This window comes from Drosophila arizonae, chromosome 2 (assembly GCF_054131065.1).
Source record: "Drosophila arizonae isolate 15081-1271.41 chromosome 2, UAZ_ARI_1.0, whole genome shotgun sequence".
Taxonomy (NCBI): Eukaryota; Metazoa; Arthropoda; class Insecta; order Diptera; family Drosophilidae; genus Drosophila; species Drosophila arizonae.
This window is the reverse complement of record NC_142922.1, coordinates 16513129-16537355: the sequence shown is the minus strand read 5'-3', so window position 1 is coordinate 16537355 and position 24227 is coordinate 16513129. Positions and strand designations below refer to the sequence as shown.

At 40.1% G+C, this 24227-nt stretch overlaps 1 protein-coding gene and 1 non-coding gene across 12 annotated transcripts in view; both read right to left on the bottom strand.

The window, feature by feature from the left end:
• cno (adherens junction formation factor afadin) overlaps positions 1 to 24227 on the bottom strand; it is a 51914-nt gene that overhangs the window by 4319 nt on the left and 23368 nt on the right. For 2 of the 11 annotated variants that reach the window (XM_018019104.2, XM_018019113.2), the window contains 11 exons: positions 13566 to 13918; positions 10678 to 10799; positions 9649 to 9703; positions 9314 to 9576; positions 8823 to 9035; positions 6589 to 7054; positions 5957 to 6481; positions 5635 to 5885; positions 5444 to 5562; positions 1109 to 1405; positions 778 to 973 (listed from right to left, as the gene is read on the bottom strand). In XM_018019104.2, the coding sequence (XP_017874593.1) occupies positions 778 to 973; positions 1109 to 1405; positions 5444 to 5562; positions 5635 to 5885; positions 5957 to 6481; positions 6589 to 7054; positions 8823 to 9035; positions 9314 to 9576; positions 9649 to 9703; positions 10678 to 10799; positions 13566 to 13918 (2860 nt within the window). Of the gene's footprint in view, positions 1 to 777; positions 974 to 1108; positions 1406 to 2795; positions 5125 to 5443; positions 5563 to 5634; positions 5886 to 5956; positions 6482 to 6588; positions 7055 to 8822; positions 9036 to 9313; positions 9577 to 9648; positions 9704 to 10677; positions 10800 to 13565; positions 13919 to 20377; positions 20514 to 24227 lie in introns of those variants that run through there. The other 9 variants (XM_089463388.1, XM_018019105.2, XM_089463384.1 and 6 more) reach the window with 9 other exon arrangements.
• On the bottom strand, positions 22481 to 22606 carry LOC149270447 (U4atac minor spliceosomal RNA). Its single transcript, XR_016268816.1, has one exon. It is a non-coding gene; the product is annotated as a U4atac minor spliceosomal RNA (small nuclear RNA).

The following is a 24227-nucleotide window of genomic DNA, read 5'->3' as shown; positions in this document are numbered from 1 at the left end:
TGAAACAAAGCAACACCTTTAAGAGGTGGCAACAGTTGCTGTCACAAATGACTTTAAAGATGCCTAAAACTGTATGATACGAACTAGTTCTCGAGTCCTATAGGGTTATTATAACACTCTAATATTCAGTAGTACATATATATAAGTACTATACATTATCTATACATGATAACTTTAAAGTCGTGAATCACTAACTATATTATTTTGTAATTGGTCTAGTATATACATCATACGATAGTTAATGAAAGTTCGTATTCTAGTACATTATATACATTATAGTTGATGCTAATGACGTACTAGTCCAATGATTATTTATCAGACAACTATTTAATGTAACTGCTCAGCATCTACTGACTAGAAAAATACTACATTTATATTAATATAAAATCAATAACTATATTTTTTAAATTAAATAATAAGCATTACAGCGTTTTAGTTGTAATAAATCTCACATAAATCAGTAAATTGTTTAAATTTCAAGCTAAGCTGTTCATAGATTATTTATACCCAAAATATTTTAACAAAATCTCTTACAAGTCAAATTCTGATTTTAATAGCAAAATCCCTTAGCATTTATTTTAATAAACTAATTGGGAACTAGATTCGAATCTTTTCTAACGCAAAGAAAAACACAAACTTCAGAATTAATCTCTCTAAATGCACAATTTTAAATCTATATCAGAGCTGATCGTTATCTAACCGCTCATCTTTCTATATATCAGACTATATGTAGTTTATCGAAAATCTTTATAAATTGAAAATATTTGCACCACTTACCGTTCGTTCAAAATTGGTTGACTTTGATTCTGTGCACGATACACGCTTAAATTCTGGTAGAAGCCTTGCTCGTTGCCATTTCCATTTCCATTTGCATTCGGATTCGGATTCAGATTGGGATTAGTGTGACTGCCATTTGGCTGACCTCCATTGTTATGCAAGCTGTGCGTGCTCCGTGACTTGGAATTGGCCAGCGCTGCGAAGGAGGGATGGGAGAGGGTTAAGAGAGAAGTCAATTAGAGCAAAGAACAAAGCGCAAAGAGCAAACAACATTGATGCAAGCGGATTGTGCCTGGGGCGGACTGAAGTAGGACTTAGCAGACACACTTACATATGTTGCCAGATCCCGTGTGATGATGCAGGGCCGGCACCGATTTGCTATTGGAGGATAGGTGTGCAGCTAGGGGATTCATGATGTTGTTGCTGTTGCCCATGTTGCTGTTGCTGTTGCTGTTGTGACTGTGTGCTTGGCTACTGTTGATGTTGCTATTGCTCAGATTTAAGTGCTGATTGAGACTGTGACTCGTATGGCTATTGGCGATGAGCGGGCCGCCAATGCCGCCCAATGACTTGGACGACTCGGCCCCGCCCATGCGACTCAAATCGCGCTCGGACATGCGGCGATTACCTGACGATCCGTAACCATAATCCATTTGATTAGTTTTGCAGGACAGGGTATTGGTGCAGTTGTTGAAAGATGGGCAAAGAGATAGATAGATAGATTCGTTTTAGTAATCATCAGAGTAGGCAACCAACTCATTATTTATGTGCGTGTGTGGGAGTGTGTGGGTGTGTGTGAGTGTAAGTGTGTGTGTGTTTGAGCAAATGTAATCAATTTTAATGCATTGTGCATACAAAATGTAATTAACATATGCAAACACAAATACAAACACAAATACAAATACAAATACAACTACAGCTAGAGCTACAATTACAGCTATGAAAACCCAAATCAAATCAAATTACAATATAAAGCGCGAATAAATAATTTAAATACAACAAATGCGGCTGTCGCTTGCGCGCATAAAAAACAGATTGTAAATAAATTGTATTCAGCGTAAATAATAATAATAATAATAATCGGGTAACAACAACAACAACGTGCATATTAAATTCCAAATTTTAAAGCAAGAAACAGGAACATTTTTTAAAGGCTGAAATAAAAAGCATCGAGTGGAGAAACATACGAATTGCTAAAACGAAATGAAATCCTTAAATATAATAATTATACTTTAATATTTCTATAGAATATTATATAACAATAAAATATTATATATATTTATGGAAAACTACAATTGAATAACGAACTGAAGGCTCAATGATCTAAAAGCAAAGCAAAACTTAAATACTCTCGTATATATCATAAATATCTATAGTGCACATCTTTGTTATATCTTCTGACATTTAGGATGTTGAAAGCACGAAGCTAAATTACTCTGCATATATCAATATATATGATATAAAGTGGAAATGTATTAATATTCGAATTGAAAATTTTAAATTAGTTCTTGCTATGAATGCAATATTAAAGACATTCTATACAATATATGTAATATGTTTATGGAACTATAATACAGAAGTTCTTAAACAAGTTCAATTTCAAGAAGTTATATAGAAAGTATCAATTTAGACCATAAAGAAGCCCAATTTATAAGCTTGTAAAGGATATATATTGAAGGATATAAGAGTTTACTATATAATATAGTAGATCAATTCGATTCATATAGTTTGACTGCCTGTAGTAAAAAGCTCTACAAGTGAGCGACTAACTAAAATGGGCAGACTCACAGCAATTATAAAGATGATGCCACTCTCTTTCTTTAACCCTATATAAATAATATATAATATATATATATATATATCTTTATATAGAATATCAGCAGCAATCAAATATCCACAAAATGTTGTATCTCAATTTCTAATCAATAACAAATTGCATTGCCATGCCAAATGATATATGAAAAGATATAAACTGAACTAGATAAATCAAAATATACAACAACAAGTAGAAGTAGAACCTCGGTGCATTGCATTTGGATGGTCATCTGTGGGTGGAGCAGCAAATCGTTGTTGCATTTGGTCCCATTCGTTGCCCAGTTTCTGGCCCGGCCGCAGCGTCTGCAGCATCGGCATTAGCATCGTTGTCGCACAGGCAATCGGAGGAGGAACAGGAATAGGAGCATGATTCATCATCGTTCTCCTCATCGCTGCAGCTGCAGTTGCAATCGTTGTTGCTGTTGCTGCTGCTGCTGGCTAAGGACAGCAGCAATTTGGCTGCGGAGGGCGGTGAGGCGGGTGGCTGTTGCTGTTGCTGATGATGATGGCGATGGTGGTGGCGGTGGTGGTGGTGTTGATGATGATGGTGGTGCTGGCGGGTCTGTTGATGCTGATGCTGAAAGTGTTGGGGGCGTTGCTTTTGTCGCTGCTGCTTGTTGCGTTTCATTTGTCGCACGCTATGAGACTGACGATTGTTGCACATGACGCTGCGACGACAGGGCAGCTGACGTGCCAAAGCCAAGGACTGGGCGTGTGACTGGGAGTGGGGCGGGGCTTGCGTGGAAGCAAGTGGCTCCTTGTCTGCCTCCTGGCAACTGTCATAACACTTGAAAGTGGCTGTCACGCTGCTGTTGTCATTGTTGCTGTTGCTGTTGCTGCTGCTGGTGTTAGTTGCTGCAGGCCGGCAATGCGCGCAACAAGGGCAATCACAGCTCAGCTGCGACTGCGACTGTTGCTGCGACTGCGACTGCTGCTGCTGCGGCTTCTGTGGCAGCTCTATATTGTAATCCTTGCCCGCGCTGCCAAACAGACTCCATTCCCTCAGCTGCTTGAGTATGTCGCCCTGTTCGTTCTGTGTGAGCTTTAGACGCTCTGCGACGGCCAGGGCCGATGTTGATTTGGATTTGGATTTGCTGCTGGGCATCAAACTGTGCTGGGCATTCAAATAGGCCGCCATTTCGCGCACCTTGCCCTGGCCAAGGGGTGAAAGGAAACTGGGACTGAGATTCGTATGGCTGGAAGCGCGACGTGTGCTGCCTACGGCGTAATTGCTGCTGCTGCTGCTGCTGGAAATTTCAGTGGTGCTTGGCTTAAGAGTTGTGCTGGCACAATATTTATTGCTTTTATGTACATTTTGTGTGCGGGAACAAGCACAGGAACTGTCAATAGGAACTTGTATGCTGACTATTGGAACAACAGTTGCTGCTGTAGCTGCTGCTGTAGCTGCTGCTGTTGTTGTTGTTGTTGTTGTGCTTGTTGCTGCTGTGACAGAGAGCCCTGACCTTTTATGCGAACGCTGCGCGTTCAGCTGACGTCGACACGGCGACGGTTGCTGCTGTTGCTGTTGCTGCTGTCGCAGCAGCGGCATTCGCTCAATGGACTCGCTGGAGGAACGTTGACTGTTTGAGCCGGAGCCACCGGAGCTGTAATCCACCGCTGAGCAATTGGTGGCACGCTTCGTGTTTAGCTCCCGTCGAATTTTCTGTATGAGCGGCATGCGCTCGCTCGCCTGCTGCTCGGCGAGCAGCGACTCTGACGAGGAGTTGCTGATGGCGAAGTTGCTGATGGCATCGTGGGTGTGATACTTGCGATCGATGCTGGGCGCCACGCTCGGCGGTTGCTGCTGCTCGAGATCAAAGCTAACCGTTTTGCGATAGCCAGCGGCGGGGTTGCGCTTTATCGTGGAGGAGGGAGTGGCATGGCTGCCGCTGCTGCTGGCGAGGCAGGGCCGTTGTTGCTGCTGCCGATCGAGCGCTGGTTGCTGTTGCTGCTCCTCCTCGTCGTCTATGAAGGGTATATCGCCCGAGTCGGCCATGGAGGCAATGCTCTCCTCGTTGAGCGGCTGATGGGCATCGCTGTAGCTGGCAAAGTTGGTGAAAGACTCCTGGGAATTACGCGCCTCCGGCTCAGCTGGCGCCGGATCATCCTGGTACTCCTCGATAAAGATCGAGGGCGGCGGTGTGCGGCGTAGCGGACGCATGGGACTGAAATGCGGCGCCGCAACTGGCGGTTGATAGTAGCCAGCAGCTGGTTCATTCGACAGGTACAAACTACTGGCCGAGCGGGCGATGGGTCGGGTGTCTCTGTACCTCGGATCAATGTGCAGCTGATGGCCCAGTGCGCACAGCTCCTCCTGCAGGCAGGAGGCGCTCAGCCGGCGCACGGGCGGCGACACGGAGCGCATGCAGGCAAAGGACTCGCGGCGGCTACGATTCAGACTATCATCCGAAATGGAGTTGTTGTAAAAACGCGCCTGCTGCTGGTACGACGAATGGCGACGTTGTTGCAGTTGGTGTTGTTGTTGTTGCTGTTGTTGCAGTTGCAAATAGTTGCTGCTGCTACTAGTTGGTTCTTTGGCAGCATGTTTAAAGAGCGAATGCGTAGGAATAGGGGGGATTAGCTTACACAACAGTGAGCGAGAATCAAATTCTCTGTCTTGTGTATGAGTGTCTCTATGTATTCGAGGGTGTGTGTGTGTGTCTGTGTGTGAGTATACGTGTGTGTTTGTCGAGTGTGTACTCTTTATTTATATTATATTATATTATATTATAGTATATACTGTTTCTTTAGCAGCTACCCAGCACCTTGTTTAGTGTGACTAATGTATGTATGCATGTGTGTGTGTTTGTGTTTGTATTGGTTGGGTGTGGCCTGAGCTCCAGCTACTCACCACGCTGTATAACGGGACTGGGCTGCTGCAGCAGCGTTGCCAGCCCATGATAAATGGCGCCCTGTTTGGCCACCTCCAAGCTGACAACGGGACCCGTGCGCACCAAATAATCAGCAGCACTGCAAAGGTACAAAAATAACAGGGTATAAAATAACCGAGGGAGTCTTGGCATGCTCCTTCGCTACACTCACCGCTCCTGTGTGATGCCAATCAAACTCTGACCGTCCACACGCAGCAGCTGATCGCCAGCCTGTAGTCTGCCATCCGCATCGGCAGCGCCGCCTGGCACGACGCTCTTGATGTAGATGCCCAGACGCTCCTGGCCCGCGCCCTTGGCGGCAACTATGGACAGGCCCATGCCGTTGCTGTTCTTGTGCAACTTAATCAGCTGCACCTCGGGCTGGGGCAGCTTGTTCGACATGGCACTGGAGCTGCGTGCCTGCTGCATAAATGAAAGCGGGAATATTAGCAATCGCTCTTCGTTATGGATAAATAACAATCGTTGACACTCACATTAAACTGATGCATATAGACCGTCCACAGTCCAATGGAGGTGGGCTGTGCAGCCAGCCGGCACATGCCCTGCTGCTGTAGGGGATTCAGAAAGTCGACCAGGCCGGTGGGTATGCCGCGCACCACGTCACAGCTGAAGCCGTCGTCGGGCAGCAGCAATGCTAAATGCAGTTCGGGTGATTCCTCCAGTCGCACCTCGCGTCCATCGGCACGCGTCAGCTCATCGGCCACCGATTCGGCCATGCGTATGGCCGTGTCAACTAGATTGCGTGGTATTTTCTCCTGCTGCAGCAGTGCGCCCATTTGCAAGGAGTTGAGCCGGAAGCAGGAGCAGGCCAATTGCTGTATCTCCTCCACAGATGATTTGGGCGCCTGCAAGAATTGCGCGCACTGATTGATCTTAGCCAGATGGCAATCGGCAGCCAGCTCCAGGCCCTGGCGCTCAGCCCACAGCTCTAGCAGCTGCAGGCGCTCCGTCATCACCTTGCCCCACTCTGCGGTGCACAAGTGCGAATTGGCCACAATCTAAGAGATGAGAGAGAAAGAGAGAAAACTCATCAATGCTGGATTCTATCAAAGCAAATGGAGGCCTGTTGGCGACTATCTAGAGTCCACCTGCCAGCGCCGCTCACCGTATTGAAACATATGACATTGATGTAGTGGAAGAGCTGCGAGAACAGCTGAATGGTCAAGGCGGCATTCACACGACAGCGCCGCAGCAGAGCCATCGCCGAGCCAAGCACTGTCAGCACCAGACCCGCCGCGGAATCGTGATCAATCGTCTCCGAGAGAAATTGATTCAGAGTCTGCGACAGCTCCAAGCGAAAGCAATTGACCAGATTACGAAATGCCGTCTGCACCGCCTCGGCGAGCACCTCCTGCGCCTGCACGCTAAAGGCGCTGATGTGACGATCCGACTTGAGGAAATGCAGAAACTCCGAGCTGTTCGCCATCCAAAAGGCGAGTATGCGTGGATCTGTGTACTGCTCCTGGACAACGCCATAGACCAGATTCGCCACATGATGCAGGAATATGGTTAGCTTGTGGGCGCGCTCAGTGGGCTGCAGCTCGGGACGATAGTGGGTGGAGGCGCGATATCTGCAACGAGAACCGATTGATTTCATGTTAATCAACAGCTACAAAAAGGTCAAACGAATGGATTCATGATGCCCTGTAATGTAATGCGCAGTGTGCGGTATATTGCATTTGTGTACGAATCAAAGGGCTATCGAATTGATATTAATTAATAAATTTTTATATATGAACTCTCTATTTTCTATATTATATAAGCTGGATACAAACTATTCTTTGGAGTATACAAAACAGTTATACGCCAAACTTTTAATCCTTGCTCTATTTTTATACATCTATCTGTCTATCTATCAAAATATATACATACATCATAGTTTTTCGGCATAGTTTGTGTCATATTTTCCCACATTTATGATTCGAATTGCTTTAATATTTAATGTCAACCAAATCCTGTCAAAAATTGCACAGGAAAGATTGTGAAGGCTCAAAACGGGGATGCATCATTTGATTGAATTTTTCATGGCTGGCATGAGTTTCGAAATATTTATTTCATACGCTCTACATTTTTGTGGCCTTGTCAAGCATCATCCGAGCTGCCATCGACTGGTGTTTGGGCAATGGCAGCGTGTGGCTGCCACAGTGTTGCAATTTCCTGTGTTTACAGTCGAAGCCGTCCACTGCTGCCCGCCCACTCAGTCCGCTGGCCGACAGACGCTAGCATTAATATTAATAGCGCACAAATTGGGTCAGCAGTCGAGATAAATCATCATAATTGATAATGAATGGTTGATATTGGCTCAAACACAGTTGGGGAATTCAGCCAATTGGAATCACACTGACAGCCCCTGCTCCGAGCAGCCAAGTCAATTCATGTAAAGAACACACATTTATCAGGTTGATCTCAACAATATGGCTTAGTCTTGGCGTGGCTTAAGATGAAATGAAGCTTTTGAAATGGATGTGTGAATAAGCGAATGTTAAATATTAACTTTGAAGTTGTATGAGCTAGCTTCCTTAAGGTATTTTGAAATGAGAAGTTGTATGAGCTTTACCTTTTTTAAATAATCTGTATATTATACAACTTTTTAGATGATTCAGTTAATATTCAGAAAATAGAACTTAGTTCCAATTGGTATATTCTAGCACTAGTTGAAAAAATATAATTTTGTCTAAATCTTTGTTTTATTTTAAACAAATTTTGAATTTCAAGTGAGCGCAATTTCTAATCTACTTCTACTGCTGCATAATTATAATTATAACAGCTCAGCTGCGGCATTTTTGCTAACTCAGTTAATCCTATTAGCTTAACAAACTTTGATTATCAAATAAATATAATCTGAATGCCAACAAAGCTTGCATAATCTGCATGAATTGATTATTATTGGAGGTGGGATATTCCTGATAAGCTTAACAGCTGGCTAGCTTTTCAAAAGTTTGAACAAAAATACTTAAGCTAGTTTTTATTAATTTATTTTTTAATTAAATACACTATAAAAAGCGTTGAATTCATATTTTTTCCTTATTCAAGCTGGCAAAGACTAAAGCAAAATCAATAGAATTACCTAAAACTGATGTAAGAAGGCGATTTCAGCTGTTGAAATATACAATTGATTCACAAACATATGTTTATATTATATTTATATATTATTATTGTCAATTATTCATACTGAGATATTTATATTTCATTCATATACATATATAAAGATATATCTCTTTATATAATGGCAATATTAAACATCAAAGTTAGCAAAGCTCGCAATTCAGCACATAAAGCACACATACGGATATAAAGTGGTCAGGCAAACATCCAACAGTTATAAAAGCAATTACTTACCTGGCACACAGGTAGAGCGAATAGACGGGCGCCAGCTTGAAGTGCGGCACATTCACATCCAGTTCGGTGATGATGTGACGCAGAAAGTGCTCCTGATGTGTTTCGGGAAACTCGAGAACAGCGGGCAAAATGGGCTCCTGACCCTGGGCATCTGCCGAGCCGCTGCCGCCGGCGCCGGCCAAATGACCGCCAGCACCTGGCAATTTGGGCGATCTAAATGCGGGTTTCAGCCAAGTCAAGTTGAAGAAATAGATATTAGTAAAGCAGCGCATATTAAAGAGGACATACACATAATATATATAAATATTTATAAAGAAATTTAATATCAAATAAAATACAAGCGCACACAAACATAAACGAAATGCACAGGTGATACATAAAGGTGTATTTTGTGTATGCGTGTGTGTGTTTTGAGAGTGTATTAAGTTTGGCTGCTTCAAGAGATTTATTGAGAAAGTTTTCTGTTAAGCTGCATTCATCATTTTGCTTACCTGTCCTGACTGTTGGAGCCATTCGATTTCATGCTCGATATGGACTTGATTTCATTCTCCAGATTACCTTCTAAGCTTTGACCATCATAATTGCCACCAGGATTGGACAGCTGTTGCGGCTGTTGGTGCTGCTGCTGCTGCTCCTGGCTGCCATGTTTGCTGTCCACCACATCTCGGAGCGCGTGCGGGTCTGCTGAGCTGCTGTGGTAGCCAGCGTTGCTTTGATTCAGCTGCTGATTATGCTCATACTCGCTCTTCTGCGTCTGATTGAAATAAGAGAGAAATAGAGTTGCTTGGCTCCCGTTCGTTTCTCGACTAGCTATCCAGCTACTCACCGAACTAAGTGCTCCATCCTCATCGTTCCAAGAGCCCGGAGATGTGGGCGAGCGACTAAAGTCCCATTTGTGGTTTTACGTTTGTTATTGTTGCGATGGTGTTTGTGAGTGTGTGTGTGTGTGCGTGTGCGTGTATTGGTGTTGGTATGTGTGTGTGTGTGGTGCATGGCAGGATTAATGTTGTACACAAACAATAAAAACAAACAGCACGTAACAAACAAAAAGCCACAAGAGGCGCCAACATAAAATATATGAAATAAAAAAAAAAACGAAACACAATGAATTCGCATCAATGCGACAAATGAATGCAAGAAATTTTGAGAGAAATTGAAACTGGAGAATTCTTATTCAATTTAAAGGTCAATTTAATTCATTCACCCTTGAGTCCTTAACTATATAGATCATTATATTCACTAGTTCAGTTCAGTTAGTTCGGCTACAGCTCGAATCTGTTTTTATTGAACATTAATATTAAAATTGAATGGAACTTATGGTTGAAAAGGCTTAGAAAGTTTCCTAGAACTTCTTGTGCATCAACAGCAGATAACTTAATAGAGTCCTTTAAAATTACGAAATAGTTCAAACGAATTTATTGTAAATGAAAAGTAAATAACTTAAGTGAACCTTCTGAGCTATGAACTTAGAATAGTTCAAAAGAACTTATTGCTGTGGAAAATCATTTATGTAAGTCTTATAGTACTTATAGTTCATTTAAATAGCTAGGCATTAATAGTATAAAGAACTGAACTAAAAAGATCATTGATCACTGATCACTGATCTCTGTACCTGTCTACTGGTTCATTTAAGAAACTCGTTTAATAGAAATCTCAACTGGAAATTGAAAAAGGTAGAAAATTATAGTTGTTTGCTTCTCAATTAAACTAATTTCGCTGTTCTCTCAAATTCTTAAATGAAATTTCATAAAAGCCATGAAACACAATATAATTTTATAAAATTAAATTAGGCAACACACAAATTAAAGCGCAGCATTGATTATCTATATCTGCAAAATACACGTTGCACACTCACCTTTCGTAGAGGCAGGCCGAGTCCAGCTGGGATTGCGAGAGGGCCAGATTATAGCGTCCATCTGTGGGCGAGTCCAGGAATCGATACGAAGCGACACGTCCGAACATGACAACCGAACCGTTCTGCAAAAGACAGTTTAAGTGCCCATTAATTGTGCATATTGTAAACACGGACAGCCACGCATAATGTATATCGTTTAATTGTGGCACGCATTTCAAGCATTTCAATTACATTATTCAATTCACTTTGTATCAGTGGCGATTAAGTACTTTAATTAAATTATGCACCGATTAACATAATTCATTAAAAAACCAAAACAAAAACAACATCAGCTATTTAATCACAGCGCGTGCTTACGCATTGACAGTTGCCGTGGCACTGCAAAGATTCGAAAATGCCGATTGGAAAATATGTGGGGCGTTTCGAAACTTGGTGTCATCGATAGAGACGCCCCCCTTTTCAAATGCCCTTCAAATCGATGAGGCATATGCGCACAGCCATTCAGTTTGTCAATTGTTGCCAAATAGCACTATTGTGGTTCATTTCGATTTGTTAACATTTTTTCTTTAATGGGGGAAAATTGTTGAAAACATTTTCAAACGGTTCTTTCTTTTTATATTTTTTTCAGCAAATATTCTCCTTTTTACATTTGTGAATTTTTATTATTTGGGTTCAATGAACCGCAACTGAATTCAATTTGCCAATTGAATGCCAAGCCAAAAATCATATAAGATAAAAAAACAAGTTTAGTAAGCGACTGTGAGATACTCTAGAATGAAAGCTTAGGCAATGCTGATAATTTGATTAGGTAGAAGACATGGATAACAGACAATATCGATATAACATTTGATATAAATATGTACAGATAATTAGCTTTTAATATATTATTATATTTTAAGTAAAATTAAAAAAAATATATATATATATATTTTAAAACTCCAGCTAAAGCTAAGGCAAATGTTTTTGTATTTTCCTCTAATGATATTCCTCCTAGCTTTTATATTGATAATGTAAGTACTATAACATTGGCTGTTAAACTCTAACACAAGATGTAGTATATAATCTTCAATATTCCCAATTTATTTACTTCAATTGCTTTAAATCTGTAGAAATTAAAAATTCATTTCAATTACACGCTCTTTTAATACTCTTGACCCGTAATATATTAATATTTAAACTCAACTTTGTAAACATGAAAATCTATAATCAAAGTTGTATATGTGCACATACATATGTATGTGTACTTCTCTTGACACATCGAACAGCATATAGAGAGTGTAAAAGATAAATTTTGTTCAGTGAATTACACAAAATTAATGTTTAGCTAACTTTTACACACGCCTCCCCTCGCTCCCACCCCCTCACATCTATACCAGAGTCTCTGGAGACAGTTTGACGTTATTGCCCAACATTTGAGGCTTATCTCAAGTGGTTGAATGGGGGTACTATCTGTCTCCCTCCCTCTCTCTCTCTTTCTCTGCCTCTGTCGCTGTCAGTGTCTCTGCCTGACTCTGTCGATGAGCTATGGGGGCGCCATCAAGTTTGGTTTTGTTTATTTGGCTTCGAATTCATCAAGCGGAAAGTCAGAAAAGTTTTTACACTGCGCACAGTAAATTTGTTGTTGTTGTTATTGTTGTTGTTGTTGTTGTTGGTTGTGCATTTGGCGAAATGCGTGAGAACGCAGAATCAACTTAATTCGCTTCGTTGTTGTTATTCTGTTTGTGTTTTGTGTGCGTCGAAAAGTTGTCAAAACAAAAGATAAATCAACTGCGCCCCAAACGCTCTTTCTGTTGTTCTGAGCATCGAAAACCTGCGCTCGACTACGGCAAATCACAGAAACGGACTACAACTGCTGATAATGAACTTGAGCAGCGAATGCTTGTGCAGCACAAAACCCATCAAAAAATAAATAAAAATAAAAAACCTATTTTTAATGCACAAACAAAATTTAATTTCCCCCAACAAAAATCGTTGTTAGAGCTCAAAAGCTTGAAAAGAGAACTAAAAGTTTTTTTTTAATACTCAGCAGTTTATCGAAGCGGTAGACTTAATGAAAAAACTGCAACATGATTTTATAATGATAATAATTAAATTAAAATAATTAAATTACTGATTATTAAAGATTTAACATTTTGAAAATTTAAACATTTTTATACTTGAGTAACTTTTGCTCGCAATCTCTAGCAATTAAGTTAACACACAAGAAATAAATATTCCCTGAGTTCGCAGTGCTTTCAATCCTTGCATAAGCCCGTCTCAACTAGATTTCATTTTGGCAATTCCTTTGTATTTTATCTTTAGAAAATGTCTTTGCTTACTGCCAACTGATTCTCTTAGCTGTTGCAATAACGAATTGCCGTACTTTAGTGGACACTTGTCTTATATTATTTGGACGAGAGAATCTCTTTCGTTTTGCTGCGCTGTCGTCATGACCATTAACATGGGCATTAAAATGCGAAAGGCCTGTACGGCAAATGCTGCAAATGGGAAATGGAATTGCGTGACAAATGCCAACAGACAGCAGTAGCTGTAGCAGCAGCAGCAGCAGTACTCGTTGAAGGAGGAGCTCGAGTAACAGGATGCTGAAACAGGAAGAGGAGCAGCGGAAAGCGGACAACAAAAGCGAAAACTTTCACTGGGTCAAGGTTGACAGCGCAAAGTACAAAACTTTATCGTTTTGCCAAAAAAAAAAAAAATGCAAGACAAATAAAATGCGTATACGCCACATATGACAAAGGAAGAGAGAGAATGAGAGAGAGAGAGAGAGATAAAGAGCCAACCACACTAAAAGGAAATGTTTACAAATTAGTGCATGTCAGCGCCTTAATTAGTTGTGACCTCATACCGCACGAAATTAGTTACAAATTAAGACGAAAATGTCTACTCACATGCAATATGGTTGGCTGGCTAATGTGATGTCCGTTGACGAAGGTCAGCGCGTCCGTGTGCAGAGGCGTCACCGTGCAAACGCCCTCCAGCAGCGAGATGAGACAATGCCTCGGCTGTATGGAGGGACCGAAGAGCTGCAGGCAATTGGTGTTCGCTGACCCAACCTCGACCGGATCGCTGCCCAGCTTAATGCGTCGACCCCCATCGCCGCTGTGCGTCACTTCGACAAGGACGGGTCCTTCGCGATCGCCGGACATGTGATTCGCACCGTTTGCAGCGCCCAATGGCTTTTTCTTGCGGCGTCGCGGCTGCGAATCTGCCGGACGGCGGCGCACATGAAACATGATGGAACCTGCAACAGATGAGCGAGAAAGAGAGAGAGAAAGAGTCATTAATAATAAATATATAGTAGTAGTAGAAATATATAGTATAGTATATAGTAGTTGTAAAAACCATGTGCAACGTCATTTTTCAGCTCTTGCACTCTGTGTGTGGCGAGTCAAGCCGTAAAACTCAGTTAAGACAAAGCGTATATTGGCACAACAGCTGGCGCAGCACAATGCACAAGCTGCAGCAATTGCAGCTGTGCAAATATGTTTAGAAACGAAATAAAAAAACACACACACAATGGCATTAGAGTGCACAGTGGTTGCAGCTCATTCAGGTAGGAGTCAAAATTTATATAATAATATATAGTGCAAAATATATATAAATATACATCTAATTACATATTTACATATAAATTCATTAATAAATAGATGTATATAATAAAATAAAATTATTGCTGAACAGCACTGTTGAATTGCCTTAACCCACTGCTCATCTCATATAAACTGAGCACAACTTGACTCATTGTCTCAACCCCGAAATAGTTATTTCCAAGCATGAAATCAAATCATATTCAGTCTTCATCAATTTCCGTTTACATATTATACGCTAAAAAAAAAAAAAAAAAAAAAAAAAAAAAAAGCCAAACTGATAGTTATTGAAGGCTTATAGCTGCAGCAGACTTTGACAAACTGACTGAAATTAAACACTCGGAGAAAACTAGGGATAGAATCATATTAATTTTAAGTAAATTTAGTCAAATAATTCCCAATTCAATATGAATTGATCTGAAGTATTTGTTTATTGCTGAACGAAAACAAAATTTTATATTTTGATAATTATTTGAGAAAATCATTTCTCTAGGTGTACATTTTTATACCCTGAACCCTTTGAAAATGGGAAATCAGGGTATAATGGTTTTGTGAAAAGTATGTAACAGGCAGAAGGAATCATCGCAGACCCCATAAAGTATATATATTCTTGATCAGCACGACGAGCTGAGTCGATATAGCCCTGTCCGTCTGTCCGTCCGTCCGTCCGTCCGTCCGTCCGTCCGTCCGTCCGTCCGTCCGTCCGTCCGTATGAGCAAAAGAATCTCAGAAGATATAAGAGCTAGAGAGCTGAAATTTGGCATGCATACTCGTGTATACCATAGGCAGTACAAGTTTGCTTTATTTTTTCGATAACTCGTCCGATAACTTTTTTATCGAGAATAATCGAAAAATCGACTTGGTTTTTTCAGCATAATTTTAACACTTTTAGACCTGGAGACTTCATATTTGGGTTGTATATAAAGTTAGTGGATACAAAGATTTTGTAATTTGCAGATTTTGGATACCACGCCCCCTTCTCCCCCAATTTGTAAAAGTACTAGTACTAGTACTTTTCAAGTACTAGAGACTTGTGCTTTGGAATGTACACATATTTTAACCATATGATTACGCTCTGAAAGTTTCATTAAGATCGTATGTCTACAAAAGAAATTATTCAACAAATAAATTCTCATATTATTGCCCACATTGCAGCGCAGCCCAAGCGCAGTCGCTGCTAACTGCGCAGTCAGCAGAGCACGTGCTTATAAGTGCATGTGTATGTATGTGTGCATAAAAGAAGTCCAGACTGATTAGAATATCAGCTTGGAGGGTTCAGGGTATCTCCTAGTCGAGCAGTCTCGACTGGAGCCTTCTTACTTGTTATATAAGTATGATGGAAGTTCAACCAAAAAAAAAAAAAAAAAAAAAAACAAAAATCATTTTTCAATTAATTTGGAAGCAAAGTCATATATATAATATATATTATGCACTCAAAGTTAGTATAAAATTTATTCAATATTTAACACTGAGATAAATATGAAACAAAACTTTTAAATTGCATATCTCGGAAGTTTATTGTGCATAGAGATTCATGAAATTCTGAAATTTGTACCAGTTTTATATTCCTACTTTTCTCCAAGTGTAGTTACATATTGTAGTATGCATATGTGCTGCAATCTCTGTTACTGTTGCAGTTGAGCACAGTCGGCGGCATCTGCTTAGCTTGACTTTGTTGTCTGTTGTGGCATTGTTGTAAAGAATGTTAAACGAACCATGCAAAATATGATGCCGGAGAGATGTTGCCCTCTCGGTGGCGCCGGATGCACGTTAGCCGTACATGCCGAACAGAGGGCGGAACAGCGTGAACTGAAGAGTCAACTGGGCAGACAACCAAACAAGGAGAACAAGACTTGTCTATCGGGATCTGTGGCTGGAATCTGGGGCATGTCGAGCCGGAAAAACTGATTAAAAACAAAACTGAACCCAGTCAGCTTGGCTGCAAGTCGAGCGACGTGTGATTCGAGCACGGGGCGTATGAGCAATGTAGAAATTGGATTTTGCCACTGGCGGCGAAACAAAAAAGAGAAGAATCGCAACGCTTTTTCATTTTACAAACAATGCAAACAACAAAATATTGAACCAAAGCGAAAAAATAAAAAACAAACAAAAGCCAAACACACAACGAAAACACTAACAACAACAAATATTGTGTCATATACCTTTTCTGCGCCACCAAAAGAACCACATTTGATTTATGTATCTGGTTATATATGTGATGCTTGGAAACTTGTTTCTGCCATCTATATATATTTATTATTAATTTTTATGGTTTACAAACAGCAGCAGCTTCTGCGCCAGCAACAGCTGAGAAACTGCCAGAGGTCTAAAGGTGCACGAGAAATACAAAATTGTGCTTTAAAAAACCCAAACAAAATATAATTCGATTTAAGAAAACGTGATGTAAAGATATTCTATATAGATACGCGCATTTGCACAATACATAAATAAAACAAACAAACTTTAAATAGGTTCTGCAAACATAGGCCCCATATTTTCAGCTGCTTGAATGCTGGAATGGCAAGGGCCAAGGCTAAGGAAACAGAATTGGAATACCTAAGAAACTTTCTTGTACATGTATAAACATGTTTATATAGATATAGATACCATAAAAAGTACAGACTAAAAATACATTGAAAAGCTGCAGCAGACAAGAAAACATAAAAAGTGAAAGTAACTTGGTCCAGAGCAAGGCAAAGGTAAACGCTAGAGTGATACAATACACCTACACATCCACACAAACCTACACGCACCCACACACACACACACACACACACACACACAAATTATACACACGCTCTGAATGTTGACAGTTAAAATTTCAATGCACAGCAGGGGACTAAAAATGCCTGCGAGCCATGAAATTGATTTGGTCAACAACGCGTCAGGATCATGGAGGACAGCTCACATGTGTATGTGGTTGCTGTACAGCTATGGCTCTGCATGTCTATGTGTATGTGTGTGATGGTGATGGTGATGGTGTGTCTACGTGCATAAGTGCGCATAAATTGGCAACAGGGACAAAAGCAGCGCAAAATGTTTGCAATGCCAAAGCCCGAAAACAATGCAAGCCAACAAAAGGGTCCTGGCGACGAGGCGAGATGTGCAAATTGCATAACGAGTTGAGCGAGTGAAATGGCACGCCCCCCTGACCCACTGCACCACGGGTATGCCACAGTCATGTGGCCACACAATTCTTTCACATCAATCTCTCTCTGTCTGTCTCTCTCTCTCTTGGACGCTGTGCATCTGTTCTCTTCTGTGTGTGGATTTGGTTTATGTGTGCGACCAGCGCTGGGCAGACTCATTTTTACTAGAGCAACTCTCTTTATAATGAGCTATGTAATTTATGGAATAATAGCAATTGAAATTTAACTATTAAATATCCTGTAAAGAAGATTGCTTTGTTTTAACTTGACTAAATATAATAGAAATATTATTTTATGCACATTTATGTTTTTTATGTTAATAAATTGAATGTGAAGTCTAGCACTGGGTCCAAGCTGGCTTCAAAAATCGTAAGCTGACTCTTACATACTCTACAGTTTAGCAATATTGTATATACACTAAGTAAATTTTGGATCATATAATCAACATATCTAAAACATCATTTTTGCAGAAAACCAATATACTCCTCTCGCTAAAATTCGAACAGGGCATGAAGAATGAAAGTGAATGTAATGTAATTGATTATATATGTAAAATTCTTAAGCTACTCCTGCTGTCCACTTGAACTTGAGCTATTTCAATAGCCAGCTCTTTGTTTAGCCTAATTGACTGGCATTGATATTCTGACCCATTGGGCGGGTGGCGACTGTTTAGTGGTTGATGCTTGGTGGTGCTTGGTAGCAGCCTGTGCCCAGCAGTCAAATTAGTCAAATTAGCCGTAAAACGTGGCAAAGTTTTTGGCAAGAAACCAAAGCAAAGCGTCGAGCTACTTGAATCTGGTCGTCGGTCTGCTGGATGTTAAGCTGCTTAATTTCCACATGCCAGACGCACACACACAGACAGCTGTTTAAGGAGTCTGAGCACTTAACCACACGCACACACACACATGTGTATATATACACACACACACACTCACAGAGAGAAGTTGTGGCTCACGTTGCGCAAATTAAAACAATGAAAATTTAATGAGCCAAGTTTGTGTGTCGCCCAAAGGACTCTCAGCTTAAGCCAGGACGACACATAAAGTCATTTCAAATGGCGACAACTTTGTAATAAACGCAATCTCCTGTGCGCAAAGCTATGGCCAAGCATTACTAGCATCTTGCTGAAAACAGTTAAGTGTGTATATATGCATATATATATATTGGTATTTAAATCAGTTTTAGTTAAGCTGATGTAAGTCCTAAGTACAAGTACTATTGAATCTGGGAACTATATATACAATAATCGAATTGGAAAATACTAAAGATATATAATTTAAGGTGTCAGACGATATTTTGAAAATCTTAAAAATTGTATTTGTGAAATCTTGGTAAAGCATAGTTACTCAGAGAGATAGAGAGAGAGGCAAGTCCTTGTGGGGGACAGGCAGAGATAAAAAATTTCAGAGAGAGAGAGAGACAGAGGAAGAGAGAGAGAAAGAGGGGGAGAGCGAGTGACGGAGAGACAGAGGATATGAAAGATAGAGAGAGAAAGAGATATAGGTAAAATAAGCGAAGTCCGTGAAACGATGAAAGATAGCACTAAAGAGATCATGAGTGAGATATGTGAAGGCGATACAAGACCAAATAAGAGATACGCAAGATAGGAAGTGACAAACATATTGAAATTTGAGTGTAAAATGTAGTTTTTATACGTACTAAAAGCAGATTTACAGAAAAATCTATTTATTCTTCATAATACGTAGGCCAAGCACTTTAATTTCCTTGAACAATAATAACCATGTCCTTCACAAGCATAATTTCCTTTAGAAATGAATATATGATGAAGCTCTGCTTTAACAAAACCAAAGAACGAAAGAAACAAAATCAAATTACATGCCCATGTATTCAACTCATCGGGCATGACCTTTTGAAACTCCCATGAAGTGACTTCTCCATCCAGCCAACCAGCCAACTAGCAAGTCAGCCAGCTGGGTGGATTGGGCGAAATTCTGGCCTGATTTGAACGCACTCTGGTGCTGAGCCATTTGGCCAAGTGCCGCCCGAGGTGGCGAACAACAATTTTTGCTAGACAATTTGGCAGCTGGCGCAACAACGGCAACAGAGACAATAAAAATATAATTGCCACACTCAGAGCCGGCCCAAAGGCAACAAATGCCGCAGACTAAGTGCAAAGGAGGAAAGCGAAATATGATTTAATTTTGTGGCTGCAATTTCAGTCAGAATACACAAATTGAGTTTCGTTAGATATTCGAAATGACTTGACAACCCTAAAGGAAATTGATGACTTTGTCTGTCTGCCTGTCTGTCTGTCTGGCTGACGCAGTTTGTCCTTTGGCCGAAAAAAAGAGTCAACAAAATATATAAATATGGACAAACACTTCGAGTACTTTAGCTGCTGTCATAACTTACGAAATTTATTGATTTTTGTTCTGTCTGTTTGTTTTGGCCGGGCCATAGACGGGTTAACGCCAAACCAACTCCCATGTATGGCGCACTTTATAAAGAATTATATTTTATATTACTTCCCTTTTTTCCATTCTACATAGCTTTTGAAATTAATGGCCCGGACTGTGCTCCCCTGATGCAATTTTTTTTTTACTTTTTCCTTTTTTTCAACGCTGAGCGATATGAGCCATAACATGAAGCAAGCCACATACAATTTATAAAAAATAATAACACGATAAAAAATAAAATACATAAATGTAAACCATGTGAAAATTCAATTTGCGCTTCAAGGAATGCACCCACGAAAATAAAATATCAAAATACTCCAGTGTCAGAGTGAAATTTAAATTAAAATCAAAATAAAGCTGTTGGCATACAAAAACTCCAATTTCAATTTAATAAAGTGCACAAAAAAATCGGCAACAAATATTTATGGGCACTCGGCAGCACTTTTCACACATTTATGTTGAATTTTTTTTTTAAATTCATGTATGTATATACACATTTTCTTTTTATTAATAACTATTTCCTTTAGCTGTGGTTTGAGTGACTAACCAAATGCTGGACACTAAAGCCGGGCTAAGCCGCTGCTGCTCTTGCTATTGCTGTTGTTATTGCTGTTGCTGTTGCTGTTGCTGTTGCTGCTAGACGCCGGTCGGCCGGCCACAACAATACGTTCACAAGGCGCAAGAATAACTGACAACTGAGCAGTAAGAACGGAGAGCCGAATACCGAACGCCGAGCACCGACCACAGAGCACAGAGCACGGAACACTCAGCACTGAGCACTGAGCACTCCCAGCCAACAGCGCGTATGAGCAATGCGACCAAAGGCGACCGTTGGCTGACTGTGTCACTTTCTGACGGACTGACTGCCTCAGTGACTAGCTGACTGACTGACTCACTTAGAACATGTCAGTGCGAGCGACTGAATGAATGAAATAACGAAAGAAACAACATTGAACAAGGTCGACTAAAAGATACCCTGCAGATAGCTGCAAATTAACTTAAAGAAATTTGGCTTTATTTTTAAGAACAAGAAAAAACTTTGCAGAGCTCAAATAATTAATTATATTGAATTTTATATTATAGCATATAAGAGCTATTAAATCATAAATTTTAATCGATATACTTTAAACGAAATATGTTTCTGATCAGATATAGATTTAAAAAGAAAAAAAAAAAAAAAAAACTATTCTTTATTTGAAAATGAAAAATTATTAAACATTTAACTTCAAAATATAAAATTTGTTTATAATAAATTAAATAATACAAATGCAGCTCAAATACAATGAAAACATTCAAGATCTCAGAAGATCAAAATATCGCATGACTGAAGGAGAATTCTTGTTCTATATAGCATGCTTGACTTTTAATCTAGTTGCCTAGTTACATACTGCACTTTAAATAAATAAATACCCTTTGCTTTGCAACTACAGGGTATCAAAATAAACAGCGTATAAAACCAGCTAAAGTAGAGAAATGTTGATGTCTGTCCGCTCGCGTGCATGTCTGTGTGTGTGTGTCTCTTTTTCTGTATATGTGTGAGTGTGTGTGTATACAATAACATTTAGTTTACACTGCATTCAATGGGTGTGTATATCTGCTTATGTATGCGTGTGTATGTTCGTGTTGTGGGTGTATCTGTATTTGGCGTGGGTTATCTTTGCGCTGCTTCGTATATGTGCTTAAGTGCGTTTGCCACAAAGTTACTTATGTATGCGTTTTACAGGACACATACCATATACATACATACACAAAGACACCGCTGAGCCAAGAGCATGCAGCCAGAGCAGCTAAATAAAGGCTCTACGATAAGAAAACTGTTTAGAGATCCATTGTTGGCTTAGGTTATAAGATTTATATATATAATAATAATGATGTTGGAGTCAAAATGCATACAGAATAAGAGATGAGAAAGATATCGAAAGATATTGATAATTTTTGCTAGTTTCATAAATGAGATTTCATTAAACTAGCAAGAAATGTGTGCAAGTTCTACTTGAAGCATAGAGAACTAACCGTCCATTTTGATGTCGAGCCCATTAAACTATTGATAAGCTTTCGACTGCATATAAATTACAATTGCTAGGCTATCAATTTGATATCTCCTGGAACTACACATCCACACACGCCAAGAGCTCATCAGTCGAGCACATAAATCAAACTGTGCATATCATCATCATCATAATTTGACGCGCTCTCAAACAATCGATATGCCCAACCCTGTAGGAGCAGGTCGTAAGAACAAAGCGAATCCATCCAGCGAGAATAGAGATGTCTGTTTGTAGTGTGCACAGACGCACACACACATTCACACGTACATATACTTTGTCTGCCTGTTTGTGTGGGTGTGTTGTTGTGTGTGCACATAAAAGTTGAGATATGTATACTTGAAGCTACTTTTGGGCTAACGAGCATTGCTCAGTTAACGTCTTTATTATTGGCCAACTTGCACTTGTGTAAGCTGAATTCGTTTCTGGACTCATGTTGGGCTCTCGCTGCGATATCAAAAGTGTGCAATAAATTCAGCTCAGCCGTAAACCTCAAAAGCCACGACATTTGATTGCCATCAATGAGCTGAGAACTGAATGCCCCGATCTGAGAAATGCAAAAGTGGATGTATTATATAGACGACTCCCTATAAAGTAAGGGAGTCTTTTCCAAAAATTCCGAACGCTAATCGCAGAGATCAGCGAGCGGGGGTTATTATATCATTGGTGTCAGCAGCAATGTCCTCACTAGACGTTCATTGAACATTTCTGCTCCCCAAGACAAGGAAGGACGATTGTTGCCAAATGCCAGAGACCTTAAGCGCCGACAGTGATAACCATTTGAGAATTGTAAGCGCACAAAAGCAGCAAATTCATTCGCAAATTGTTGCATATTTCGCAGCGTCAAATATAATCTGTGTGATGATCGAGATATTGCATTCTAGAAGGATCATAGAAACCGGTTCCCACACAGCTTTGGGTGCTGCAGTTTTGCACAAGCTTTTGATTTCCCGCCACTAGGATGGACCAGGTTCACAATCTACCCCAAGCAAAAACAACCCCTAAGCGAGCTCGTTATCGCTATAGATCATCTAAAGCTACAACACATTTGAATAAATAGACATCGTTTCAGCCACGCACAACTCATAAGCAAATAACCAATTTGCTAGCAAAATAAATAAATGTATTTCAGCAGCAGCATAATATATGAATATATCATAAATATATATATATATATATACATATATATATTGCTTAGTTTGTGTCTCTGTCTGTCTTTGGACTTTTGGCTACGAGCCAAAAAGTAAAGTAAAATTTGCATGTTGTTAGCTCTGATTCTATTGCCAATGTGTGTGCCCGTGTGTGTGCGTGTGTGTTTGTGGGAGTGCTTGGGTGCTATTTCTGACACTTTTCTGTGTCTATGCTGTTTGGACCAATTCCATCTCTCTCACGTGTCTGGCTCACTTTCATCCACAATCAACTTTAGCCGACAAGTGACTGGCGACTGAAATTTGAACAGCAATTGAGCACAAGCATCAGCACAATTTTGATGAGAATTGTTGACAATCAAAATTGTTTGCCCGATAACCAATACACATATATATTCACTAGAAAACTAGAAGGGTTTATCAACAGAGTGTATAACACAGTTGGATATATATCACATAGCAAATAAAGTTTAGTTAAGTCAGCTAGTCAGTCAAACGTTCAACCAAGTTTCATTTCGATTCAATTAAATAATTAATGAATCCAAGTTTTCACTTTTCCAGCTGGGAACCATCCAGATGCTCCAATTCAGTACAAACTAAAATATAGTTTAAAGCAGATTATTAAATCTAACGCTTTAGCCATTTCCAATTCAAGCACTTCAATGCTAACTCAATTGGAAATAACGGGACGGCAACTTTTATGACTCGTTTGCTCCTAGAAAGTAAAATGAATAACTATATTTATGCTTGCGTCTGGAACTTTAGCTTTGAATCAATTGAATTGCTTTAGTTTATCAACTTACTGATTGATATTTGTGGGCGGAAAAATCTCTACAATATAAAAATACTTCAAAACAGCTTAATAATTGGCCAAGCATTCTACTTTACATCTTAAAATAATAGTTTAAAGTCGCGAAAATGTCTTAAGCTTCCCATCTCTCCAATCCAATTACTGTTTAAAAGCCAAGCGTCTTTTACAATTTTCTAATGGTATTTATGCCGCCGCTCTTAAAGCTTAAAAGCCTCACCAAGGACAACCAGAACAAGAGCAATCTATAATAAAAAACAAAAAGGGAGAGCAAAAAATGAGAACAAGTTTCTAACCCAATTTGCTGTCTTCTGGCTTCGCAGCGCTATCAAATTCCTAAGCGCAACGTAGACTGCGAGGAGAGTGGAGAGAGGAGGCAGCAGCAGCAGCAGGAGC